This window comes from Rattus norvegicus, chromosome 2 (genome assembly GCF_021556685.1).
Source record: "Rattus norvegicus strain SHRSP/BbbUtx chromosome 2, alternate assembly SHRSP_T2T, whole genome shotgun sequence".
Taxonomy (NCBI): domain Eukaryota; kingdom Metazoa; phylum Chordata; class Mammalia; order Rodentia; family Muridae; genus Rattus; species Rattus norvegicus.
This window is the reverse complement of record NC_141535.1, coordinates 190,409,282-190,422,631: the sequence shown is the minus strand read 5'-3', so window position 1 is coordinate 190,422,631 and position 13,350 is coordinate 190,409,282. Positions and strand designations below refer to the sequence as shown.

At 44.4% G+C, this 13,350-nt stretch overlaps 1 protein-coding gene across 1 annotated transcript in view; it reads right to left on the bottom strand.

Moving 5' to 3' along the window:
* Window positions 1–296: 296 nt before the first annotated feature.
* Vtcn1 (V-set domain containing T cell activation inhibitor 1) overlaps window positions 297–13,350 on the bottom strand; it is a 68,084-nt gene continuing 55,030 nt past the window's right edge. Inside the window, exons 4-6 of the mRNA NM_001024244.1 lie at window positions 8,819–9,097; window positions 4,078–4,247; window positions 297–1,927 (exon numbers count right to left, since the gene is read on the bottom strand). Of these exons, the coding sequence (NP_001019415.1) occupies window positions 4,123–4,247; window positions 8,819–9,097 (404 nt within the window). The 3' untranslated portion in view covers window positions 297–1,927; window positions 4,078–4,122. The remainder of the gene's footprint in view (window positions 1,928–4,077; window positions 4,248–8,818; window positions 9,098–13,350) is intronic.

The window sequence follows — 13,350 nt, the reverse complement described above, 5'->3', positions numbered from 1 at the left end:
TGTCTTTTGTGACACTAGTACATGCAACCAGGTATGTTCCCCTGAATTATCTACCACAAATCGAGAGCCATAAGTGTTTTTCCTGATAGAAACAGGCAAGGCTGGTATAAGCATGAAGTGATTTTCTTGAGTGCCTAGACTTGGACACTCAGCCCCTACAGACCCACTCGTTCCCACTTATGCAGCTAACCCTTGTGGAAGGCCCGTTCTCTGTGGGAGGTGTTCCTCTTTAGAACATTTCCTCTCTTTTTAACCCATCTCTCTGTTGTCACCTTTGGTGACAGACCAGGCAGATAGCAGCTCAGGGGATGTGTATTTAATAATTCTCTTGAATGGTCTCAAGCCTTCTGTAGCAAAATGTAGTACAGAAACGGTGGTCTGAAGTCCAGGGAGGCAGTGCCTGACATATGAGTGTGAGGAGGGAGCTGGTGAAAAGTGTTCTTTGCCGTCCAAGCCTCATCCCTCAAGGCTTCATTTCAAAGAGTATGGCCCTATTTTCTCTTAGAAGATCTGTGTGTGGTGTAACTCATCGGCAGAGCACTTACTTAGCATATGAGAGTCCAAGTTTGATCTCTAGCACCTGAAAACAAACAGAACCCTCAAAGCCCACGAGTCTCTGCGTATTTCAAGGGGGATTTGCTTTTGTTGCCTTAGCTAATGTTTCACCCATGGTCTTGAGATCTAAAATCCAGAGGAAGAGAACTTGAAATGGCACTCAGGCAGCGTTCAAGCCAAACTTGCTGTGTGGCACAGAATGTAGGGAGAGGAATTCAGAGGTACAGTGAGCTGAAGACAATCCCATGGAGAATTCCCCACATGGGTTCACTGAAGCATGTCGCACAATGCAGAGACCTGGGTCTCTGAACAGTAGCCAGAGACATAAGTAGGTGCCCACCATCAGGAAGCAAATGTGCTGTTCACTCACTTTCTGGATCTTTCTTATCCCAATTCAGGATTTCCAGACCTTGATGTGGTTGGCAATTGAAGTTGGATAAATTCTTCACCAGTGGGACATGTTGAATATAATCTCTGAGCTCTTTCCTCTAGACACCAGAGACCCTGTTGTCCCTCTTCCTTTAGTTGTGATAATCAGTCTCTACATTGCCAACAGTCACATGGGGAACAAGAAGGGGGACATCATCCTGGTTTACTCCCAGTGCTATGGGGATAGAAGCTGAGATTACAGCTCTCCGTGCAGGATAGAAAGTGGAAACTTCAAACCTTATGATGACATAAGGCCATGTAGCAGGATGAGGAGAGCACTTTACCCTGGGCCAATTCACAAATCAGCATCATCTGAGAAATAACAGGGCATTTGTTTGCCTAATGGAGAAGTGACTTGAACTATTTGGAAAAAAATCAGCATCACTCAACTATTTTGTTAGCCCTAAAATTATGATCGCCCTCCCTATGTGTTTGGCATTTGTCAGGTGGGAGGAGATGCCCCAGCACTTTTGAAAGCATCCTAATGAAAAGTGAATCACTGGGCCTGTCAGTCAGACGCTGCCACATCCAAGTTGAGAAGTGGCGGCTGATTAGCAGCTTTTCTCGGCGTGCACTCTGGTTTAATGTGCTGAATATAGAAGGAGGATATGGCAGTGGAAGCCATTCAGGAACTTTCAGAGTGACATCATAACAGCCCATCCTCACTCAGGGGCTGGTGGGGAAGGAGAGGTCCCTGAGACATGGGAAAACACCCACCCTGACACACATTTTAACGGCACGATTACTACACTCTAGTCCAGTTGAATTATTTTCTAGGTCCGTCTTGTTCCTATCGAAGGCGTCTGGGGGTTGCTTTTGTTTTTCCTTTTACATCTTGTTCCTGTCTGTTCACTCCAGACTTTCAGACATGAGTTCATTTTCTTCTAGAAATATAAAACTAGGTCATGTCTTGTGGAAAATATTTCTGTAGATTCCTGGGATTCTGAAAGAACACAATAAGACGTCATGATAGGCACTTGGCTGATGCTTACCGAGACCCCAGAGTCTTCCTTCCCTAGCCTTTGTGTGATCATATCTCCTGCTTCGAAATGGGCTTATTTTTCTGTGTTCTGCTGTTCTACCGTGGCCTGTGGCCCACGGTCCATGATCTGTAGTCTGCTCTGGGAAGGTGACGGCTTACATTTTATACTAAAAGAAGAGCCTGCCGTTCCAGTCTCAGGGGAGAAATGGGTTCTCAGAGCAATAGACACGGGCAGGTTTCTGGGGTGAGGTCGGCAGACACCATCTGCCTCTACTCCTAACAGGAGGATGTGACACCTAACGTGCCATGGCCAATAATAGTGTGTGTCTGAAATAACAGCCTCTCCCTTTACTTTAGAAATCTTAGCGAAGAACAAAAACAAAACAACAACAAAAAGCCTGAACCAAAAACCAAACCAAACCAAAAACCTCCTCGAAGAAAGATCTATTTGGTTTAAAGTGATTCTTCTATAGAGAACGTTACTTTCTACAGACAACAAAGTGGCAGCTGAGAGTGTATACTACTGTGTGTGTGCCGTGTGTGAACATTGCCTTTTACACGCATGACACGACTTCTTACAAAGCTGAAGGGTGCTGCTCCAAGGGAATATGAAAAAATGATAAATAAACTATACTCCACAGGCCATATTATCTAGTCACTGCTTATTAAAAAGACTCATTTATAGTGTACACAGGAACCAAGGGAGGAAATAGAGCTCCTCTTTCTACCCATGAAATTCCTAAGGAGCAGTCCCTTGGGGGACAAGGGGTCAGAAACGATGGCAGCTGCAGGTTCTCTTACATAGAATCCACTTCTCACACCACACTGTCTCAGGAGCTTAGAAACCAAGAGAAGGGATGAGGAGAAACAAATGCACAGGCCTTGCCCACCTCTGAATCTTAGCGATATGGGCAAGGAACACATGAGCCTCAGGGTGGGCAAGATGTACCTAACCTCACATCAGGTGAATGCAGGCTTCAGGGGCCCTCGGGGAAGGGGTCTTAGGCTGAAAAGCATTTCCCTTAAAGAAGGATAAAGGAACGCATGGATATAAATTACTGTAGAATAAATTTCCCAAAAGGGGCCAGAAGGGAGAGAGCAATGTCAGAAGAGGTGTGTGTGTGTGTGTGTGTGTGTGTGTGTGTGTGTGTGTGTGTGTGTTAGAACTAGAGTGGATTAAAGAGATCACTTAGTGGTTAAGAGCCCTGGGTGCTCTTCCAGAGGATTCAGGTTTCGTTCCCATTACTCACATGGTGCCTCAAACTGCCTACACCTCCTGTTCCAGAGAATCTGATACTCAGTTCTGGTCTACGTGAACACCAAACACACATGTAGAACATGAACATACATATGGCAAAAACACCCACATATATACGATAATAAAATACAAAATTTTAACTTAGTATTGGCTTGGATATAACATGATACAAATGGATCAGTCTGAGAGAATGCTGTAGGGTCCATGACAACAGCTGACAGAGGACTGGACCTGTGAGCCTCAGGAAGCCTCAGAGCTCATGTGGGAGCTGACCAGAACTTCACAGCTCGGCTCCGTGCAAACTTTACACACAGTAGAATAGTTAGATGGAAATGTCGCATCAGTAGGAAATGTCGGTCAGTAATTGGAGCCAGGGAACACATCTCAGCAGGAGGGTGAGTCACCAGGGCCCAAGGTGCCCCAGACTAGGGTGCCCTGGGGAAAAGGTCGTTTGCACAGGGATTACATGCCTCTCATTGTGAATAACAATGACGTCCAGGGTAATTAGTCAGGGCTAAACCGTTCTTACTCTTTGAAAAAGCAATTTTGAATCCATTAATGACTCAGCAAATAAATAGGCGTTTGAAATTACATAAATAGTCGGATTGTATGGAGTTGGTTTTCGTATCTGCCGATCAGGTCTCTGCTGTTGGTTAGTGCTGGACACTAAAAGCCTTTCGCATCTCTAGGACAGTGTCCCTGACCTTACATCAGTGCATTTTCCTCCTGTGGCTGCTGTTGAAGGCTTTTTGACTGTTTCATAACAATTAGCCTAGTGCAGGAGAAATGGCTGGGCTGCTAAGAACGACCCCAGCTATGACCCACCCAGCATGCTCTCTGTGCTTTACCTCACCTGTTGTACCAGTAACTTTGCATGCTTTTGTGTGGCCAAGGCCCCTCATCTTAGCATCAGGCAACAGGAGAGAGATAGGAGTGCCCAGCCAGCGGCAGAGACAGAAGAAACACACGGAGAAGGCCCAGAGTTCAGCAGCTCCAGCTGACTACGCCTTTTGACCTCTGAATCTGTGAAAAGACAGAAAAGAAGTTCAGAGTCACAGAGAAGCTGATGTCTGCTCCAGTGACTAGGATAGAGCATCTGAAAAATGGAGCAATTTGTTCCCCAAAAGGGCAGGGTTGTTCCTCTGCTCCTTCTGCCCTTCTAGAACTGACTCAGAGACTTCCTGGTCTATGGAGCAAAGTTCATTCTATGGCCATCTCAGTGAGGATGCAGCCAATAGGAAAGCTTCACCATGTTCCTACGGTTACTATGAAAATGAAACTAAGCAACGGGCCCGAAACAGTTCCTTGATTTTGGACTTATGAGTTCCCTAGGCAGTGGTGTTTACAGGCTTGTGCTATCAGATTTCATTGGGCCTCTATAAAATGTACAGAATGATCAATTTCAGCTTCTCCTCTTTTTCCCCAGACAATCCAATTTCATGTCACTATTTCAGCTCTGTCACTCATTAGATGTGTGACTTCAGTAAGTAACTCAATACACATTTGCTCCATTCTTTTTCCTCTACAAAAAAAAAAATAGCTAAGACAAGAATGGTGTCCCTCACAGGGTTCTTATGAGAACTCATGAGTGATGTAGAACAGTGCCTGGCATACAGTCACTCAATATGTGTTAGCTGCAAATAGCAGATATAGTAGACCCACCCAAGCCCAACAGGAAAATGAACACTGAAAGGTTATACACCCAGGGATCCCATCTCATAGAATGAAATATATGGAATAGGGTCGCAGCTTCCCAGGCCTACATGTGATGGGTAATGTGTCAAGCAGTGGGCATTTGAAGAGCAACATCTCTAAAGCACCATCTTCCGCTCTCTTCTGTTGCTTCTGTGTCCCTGTCTTGTTGGTACAGGTACCAGGTTCCTAGGCATCCTGGGTAGTGGGTGACATCCAACCCAGGTTCCTAGGCATCCTGGGTAGTGACATTGAACCCAGGTTCCTAGGCATCCTGGGTAGTGGGTGACATCCAACCCAGGTTCCTAGGCATCCTGGGTAGTGACATTGAACCCAGGTTCCTAGGCATCCTGGGTAGTGACATTGAACCCAGGTTCCTAGGCATCCTGGGTAGTGACATTGAACCCAGGTTCCTAGGCATCCTGGGTAGTGACATTGAACCCAGGTTCCTAGGCATCCTGGGTAGTGACATTGAACCCAGGTTCCTAGGCATCCTGGGTAGTGACATTGAACGCAGGTTCCTAGGCATCCTGGGTAGTGACATTGAACCCAGATTCCTAGGCATCCTGGGTAGTGACATTGAACCTAGGTTCCTAGGCATCCTGGGTAGTGACATTAAACCCATTTTGATTGTTATTTTTCTTAACGTTCATATTTGCTGTATCAAGATCCATAAATTTTTTTTGTTTGCTTGTTTTTATTCAAGCAACTTTTGATTTTTTTCTCTTTCCTTTTTCATATGCTCACCAATCCTCCCTAGGACCACTGCCGCAGGCTCCTGACTCTAAGGCTTCTTAATCTCTCATTGTCTCCATCTTTATAACTTAACTCGAATTCTTCTTCCCTACTCGTCTACTCTAGTCACAATTAACTCTCACTTAGAGGTCCCATATTAACACTAGGATTAATTTTTAAAATGATATTTGTACCATTTAAGTATCTCATGGGCTTTAAAGTACTATCAATATACGAGACACAAAATATATACCTGTTGAGCAAGCATTCAGGATGATTAGTGCTCTGCTGTGTGCTGTAAAAGTTAGGTCCTGGTTCTACCTCCCAGTCCCAATCTTCAAAAAAAATGACGTTGACTCAAAATATATTTACAAATACCTTGGCCATCTAGCTGGACTCTTCTCTGACTAGAATCATAACTTAAGAGAACCCATTTATTTTAATCCACATTCTGCCCCATGGCTGTCTACCTGTTTTCAGATGCCATGCATCCGTCTCCTCACGTCTTCCTGGGTGGATCTCCTGCCTTACTCTATCCCAGAATTCTCTCTCCTCCCTGATGTCCCACCTCCTATTTCCTGTCTAAGCCATAGGCCACCTGATTTATTATTGACAGGTACCACATCCACACAGACATAAGACGTTCTCTCTATAGTGAGCATTTACTATATTTAATCCATGTTGTCCATTTGTTATTTATGTCATCATGGACACTTCAGGCTCTATTTTCTTGACTATTATAAATAGTGTTAAGCATTCAAATATTTATCTAAAGTATACCTAAAAGTATAATTGTCAGATCGTGTAGCTGGTGTATTTTTAGAGCGTGCCATTTTCGGTTGATTGCATCAGTGTCTGTCCTACTAACGGTGCACAAATGGTCCAGTTTCTCTATCTCCTTGCCAACTTTTGCTTTTTTGGGGGCAGGGGTGTTGTGGTTGGTGAGCATTTCAATGGGCCTGGGGTCTGAGGTGACAGTTTCTTGCTGTTTTACTTAGCTTTATACTCATGATTCATGTTGTGAAGCACATTTGGTGGACTCTTTGGTCATTTGAATAAGAATTGCCCTTTCTCACATGCCCATTTTCAAATTCAGTGTTGGACAGATGGATCAGTGGTTACATCTGATTGTCATGCGAGCATGAGGAGAGGACTTCAGATCCCCAGAAGCCTGCGTCAATGTGGTGTGGACAGGACAGCACACCATCACTCCAGCCTCAATGAGTGGAAACTGGAGATCAATCCCCAGAGCAGGCTGGCTGGAGAGACCAGCTCTGGGTTGGATGGAGAGGCCTGCCGCAGTGAGTAAAGGGAGGAGCAATGGAGAATGATTCCCGACGTCCATATGTAGGCATACACATGTATGTGTGTACAAGCACACGAAGGACATGTATGCCATATACCCATCAAAATGAAAAGGCACACATATGGAAAACGGAGAAAGGCAACAAGAATTCAACTATCTATGGCTGGAGATGTGATCCTGTGGTAGACCTGCTTGCCTAGCATGCGCAGGCCCTGGGTCTGACTGTCTAGCCCCCAAAACTGAAACCTTTAAATTTCAGCTATTTAATTTTTTGTTAAGTTATAAGATTTCTGTATATATCTTGAGTATTAACACCTTATTAGATAATTCTGCCATTCCATAGATTAACTTTCATAAATATAATTTTAATAAAAATGTAAGATGTTATAAGTATGATTTATTCAGTTAAACTCAGCCATCCTCTGTCAGGAACTGAAAATGTACAAATGTATAAGATACACACACACACACACACACACACACACACACACACACACACACACTTGCATTGCTCTAGACTTGATATTGACAGGAACTCTCTTGGCAAACTTCACCCTCTGAGGAGAGGATTCAATAAAACATAAGGGGCCACAGCCCTGGAAGTCCCAGCTGAGTCTGGCTCTTCTTGGAACTGGCTTCCTCCTAGGTTCGCCATGCACTAAAGCACTTCATACAGGTGAACGGGGGCTAAGACAGGCTGCATAGAGGCTACTTCAGTCTAAGCTTTTTGGATTTTCCTCGATAGTGGTCAGTCTTAGTCAACATTGGTGGTCAGCATCTAGTCCCACGATTCTGAGTAAGACCAAGTCATAGGGCAGATCTTTGATCTTCGGATTCAAATTCAGATTCAAAACCTTCTCAAGAGCAAGTTGGGATCTAGTGATGTTGGAAGAACCTAGGATGTAGTGTATCAGTTTAAGTATGTCCCACTTGTCAAATAATCACCACATCTCTACACTACACCAAAGTATTCCCACTGAGTCAGGAAGAAAGAGCCTTTGAATCCTAAAGCTCTCCAAAAACAAAACAAAACAAAACAAAACAAAACAAAAAACAAAAAACAAAACACAAAAAACAAAACCAAACCAAGGAGAGGCATGTGAGATTAAGTCAGTCAATTCCTTTTTGGAGGAAGTTGAGATAGGGTCTCACTGGGTAGCTCTGGCTAACCTGGAACTCACTTTGTAGATCAGGCTAGCCTCAAACTCATGGAGATCCACTTGCCTTCCCAGGTCTGGGATTAATGATGTGCATCACCATGCTAGGCTCAGTCACCATTTTTAGCCAACATTATTTAGCACAACAAATATTGTGCAGTGTTAGGCTTTGATTAAAAAAATCAGTGCCAACTAGAAGTATGATCAAAATCTTAGTACAGTAGTGTGTTAACATTCTGGGCTGGAGAGATGGCTCAGCCGTTAAAGGCTAGGCTCACAACCAAAAATATTAGAGTGTGTTAACATTCTAATACTGTAATCCTTTAATATAATTCCTCATGTTGTAGTGACTCCTGACCATAACATTATTTTGTTGCTACTTTGTCTGCTATGAGTCATATCAAATCTGATATATAGGATATCTGATATATATCCCCTGTGAAATGATTGTTTGATTCCTCCAAAGGGTCGTGACCACAAAGGGTTGAGAACCACTGCCCTAGAGGATCTAGAAGACTAGAAATTCTTATAACCTGTGTGTATTAGATAAACTCAGTTTTAATTGACATATTATTTTCTTTCCATTGGTACATGTGGAAAACACGGAGAGATATGCAGGTGTGTTTAGGAATAGAGAAGTTGACTAGTATCCCCCAGATCTTGGGTTTCATCTCCAGCAGCATGAGAAGCCTCAGAAGACCCACCTGTCACTTTGATGTCCCCTGTGGCTTTGGCAATATCGTTTTCGATCATACAGGAGTATGTGTTGTTGATTGTGACATTGTAGAGCACAGATACGACCTTCATGGTCACATTCTCAGAGTTCAACTCGAAGCTAGTGTTGGAGACTTCTGAGAAGTTGGCTCCTTGGTCAACTTGAGATGCCCAGGCCACTGTGGGCTGGGGGAACCACCGAGGAGCCTCACAGCGTAGACTCTCCGAACTGGCATTATAGTCCACATTAATCTCTGGCATACTGAAGGCTGCAGGGTCAAAGGTCAAAAGAGACAAATGTCAGGGAGAGAGAAATTAAACAAAAAAGCCATGAAGTGCTAGGTATTTTTTTTTTTTTTTGGTTCTTTTTTTTCGGAGCTGGGGACTGAACCCAGGGCCTTGCGCTTCCTAGGTAAGTGCTCTACCACTGAGCTAAATCCCCAGCCCCGGTATTTTTTGTTTGGTTGTTTTGATTTTTTTTTTTTTTTTTGAGACAGGGTTTCTCTGTGTAGCTCTGATTGTCCTGGAACCCACTCTGTAGACCATGCTAGCCTCGAACTCACAGATATCTGCTTGCCTCTGCCTCCCAAGTCCTGGGATTAAAGGCGTGCATCACTACCACCCAGCTAAAGTGCTAGGTCTTAAAAACGTGGATCAATCACTTCAATCACTGAAGTGATCCAGCACATTCCCCACAGTAATGTTTTGGACAGAAATAATTTTCTCAGAGCCTCACTATGCATTATAACCCCTGGCCAGTACCACAAACTCCAGGGGCCTGAGTTTCATGTATTAACATTACAATAATCTATCTTCTCCATGTAAAAGGAGCTCAGTGATCATGGGAGGAGGAGGAGGAGGAGGAGGAGGAGGAGGAGGAGGAAGAAGAGGAGGAGGAGGAGGGAGAGGGGGAGAGGAGGGGGAGGAGGAAGAGGAAATGAAGGGGGAGAGGAGAGGGAGGAGGAGGAACAAAAGAAGAAGGAGTCTCTTTCCTTAGGACAACAGGGCCTTGGAAGGATTCCGGATCTCATGTTTGGAGGTAAAGAGGGAAGAGTAAGAGGAAAGAACAAACAACATCCACCTTGCACCACAGAAGATTCATTCACAGGCCTTGGCACTGTGGGGATTCGGAGTAGAGATTTTAGCTCTGATATCCACGCGTAGAATGGTAGGTATTTGTTGTATTCTAAGACATGCTACTTATTAAAGTAAGGCCTGGGAATGAAGATCTCTTCTCTCCTCTATCTAGGCAGAGTGTCACTTGCAAAAGGGTGTTAGGGCTCTGGGCGTGTTATTATGGCAGAAAGGCAGTCCACAATTAATGTTTTAAAATATTGTTGTGGTGATGGTGATGATGATGATGGTGGTGGTGACAGTGATGATGGTGATGACAGAGATGATGGTGATCTTGAAGGTACATGTGCCACAGCATACCTGTGAAGCTTGGAGGGTAGTTTTTGAGAGCTGGTTCTCCCCTTCCACCTTTACGTGATGTGGTCATTTGAATGGGAATGGCCTCCATTGCTCATATGTTTGAATACTTGGTGGAACTGTTTGGGAAGGACTAGAATGTGGGACTTTGTTGGAGGAGATGTGTCACTGGGGGTGAGGTTGAAGTTTCAAATGCTCGCACCATTTCAAGCTCTCTTCTGTCTCCCTTCCTTCCTCTCCCTCCATTCATCCCTCCCACCTCTCTCTCTCTCTCTCTCTCTCTCTCTCTCTCTCTCTCTCTCTCTCTCTCTCTCTCTCTCTCTGCCTCATGCCTGTGAATCAGCTGTAAACTCTCAGCTACTGCTCGAGCTCCATGCCTGCTTGCTTGCTGCCATATTCCCTACCACGATGGTCATAGACTCGCCCTCTGAAACCACATGCTTAGGATACAGACACATGCCACCACATCCTGCTCTTTACCGCACTCCCAGCAAGCCTGTTACACAGCAGCAGAGAGGAGATGCACATGCTTGGAGCTGGGAGGGAACAGGTTCTTAGGAGATGATACAGAAAACGAGTCTTGAACCTGTACCTTGTGCTAGAAGTGTAAGCCAGGTATTAAAATCATTTGGTGCTCCCAATAATCCAATGGCTATCTGTGATTATATCTATGCTACAACTTTAAAATTTTAGAATTATTTTATTGGACTAAATTCTTTAAAGAGGTGTGTTTATTTTTATTTTATGTATTTGAGTTTTCGCCTGCATGTGTGTATGTGCACCGCATGCATGGCATGCTTGTAGAGGCCGGAATCCCCTGGAGCTGGCATTACAAATGGCTGTGAGCTGCTTGTACATGCTGGGCTGGAAGAAGAGCCAGTGCTCTTAATCACTGAGCCATCTTCCCTGGCTCTCGGATGTTACGAATCTTTTAAAAAGTTAACGTACAAAGAGATTTCATTACGTGAACAACTTTAGATTTACATAAAAGTTCCAAAGACAGAGTTCTGCAAGAGAGGATTCCTGTAGACTTTCCGGTCTGTTTCCTCTAATGTGGCATGTTAAATGGTCACTGTATCTCAAAACCGAGAAACCAGCTTTTCTGTTAACTAAACTCCAGACTTTATTTGTATTTTACCCATTGACATTGTTTTTCCTGTTGCTGTTTCAGAATGTGGTCTCCATGTTTTCAGTAATTGTGTCGCCTCGGGGTCTTATGGACTGTGAGATTTTCTCAATCTTTCCATGCTCTTTATGGCTCTCACAGTTTTGAGTACCTGGTTAGGTATCGTGTAGGGTGCCTTTCTACTGGGATTTACATGTTCTCATGGTTAGCGTTGCAGAGGAAGACAGTAGTCGGGAAAAGCTTCCCCATCAACATGACATGCTAGGAGGTGCATGCTCTCCACACACAATTGCTGATGAGGGGAGGGAGTATTTGTTAGGTGTCTTTGAAAGGTGACTTCACTATTCCAACATACCCTGACAAGGCAGAGTAGGAGTGCTAAGTGTCACCTCCACCTCCTGGAGAAGGGAAGAGAGAAGTAAGTTGCTTGGGATTTCTGTCTGAATAGAATTTGTTTCATCCCCCTCCTTGTGAGCATGTGAATGTGTAGTTTAATCCCCGAGCCATACGTTAGTACTGTATTCTCTGTGCCAATGTTTTAACCTTTTCACTGATGCTTGCTTTGTTGGTCTGACCATCTCACGTTTCCCCACTAATCTCCATCTCAAGATGAAGAAGATGTGGCTCAGAGAGTGTTCTGACTCTCCGGCTATGCTGTGTAGAATTACAGATACCCAGGAGGTGTTTGAGGAAGCTGTACAAAGACTAGTTTAGATCAGGGTGGCACAGGCTAGTTTTTGCCATCCTTCAACCTTCTCCACGAGGGCTTCTTGCCCCTTCTCTCATGTGCATTGGGGTGTGTTCTTTCTCTTCCTGGAACCCCTCAACTGTTTTATCTCTACTTCCCTTATTCTTTGTTATGCTTAGTAATTGGTACCCTTGCACAGACCTTTGACTCTGCAAGCACTGTACCAGAAGCACTGTGAAGGAGGGGCAATCACTTTTGTTTATTAACCGTCTTCATATGCTTCCTTGCATCTACCTGAATCCCTCATATATACTTTCAGAAAACATCTATTAGACACAAAGTGTTGACACAAAGGTGTGGGCTTCACTGGGGCCATATTACTGAGTTTCTACGACAGCATTAGTTTGGTTGGTTCTTTTTGTATCTCTTCTAAAATGCTGTCCTTGTCAGGAGTCTCTGGAGGGACTCATTTCAGATGCAGGCTTAGGCCTAATTAGTATAGAAATATTCTGGGACAGATTGTGGGCTTTCCCTATTTAGCAATGGTAGGGCCTACTTTAGAAAGACCACATTCATTAGCTAGGGGTGGTGCTCTGTGCCTTTCATCCCAGTGGTTGGGAGGCAGAGGTAGGCAGGTCTTTGTGAGTTTGACAGCTAACCTGGTCTACATAGTGAGTTGCAGGCCAACTAGGGCTGCAGAGAGAGGATCCTCTATACCCTAGAGGAGGGAGCGATGGAGGGAGGGAGGGAAGGAGAGACAGAGACAGAGACAGAGAGACAGACAGAGATAGAGAGCCACTGAGAGAGAGACAGAGAGAGACCCAGTGAGAGAGAGACAGAGAGACAGACAGAGAGACAGACAGAGAAATATAGAGATCCAGTGAGAGAGAGACAGAGACAGAGACAGACAGAGAGACAGAGAGACAGACAGAGAGAGATCCAGTGAGAGAGAGACAGACAGTGACAGAGACAGACAGAGAGACAGAGAGACATAGAGACAGACAGAGATATCCAGTGAGAGAGAGACAGAGACAGACAGAGACAGAGAGACATAGAGACAGACAGAGATATCCAGTGAGAGAGAGACAGAGATAAACAGAGAGACAGACAGAGATATTCAGTGAGAGAGAGGGATAGAGAGAGAGACAGAGACAGAGACACAAAAAGAGACTGTGTCTTTAAGAATACACCAGGAAATTCAAAGATCGTAAGAGACTATTGCAGGTACCTACGGTATGGTCTTGAGTAACAATAAGACGACCACTAACAGAACTGAT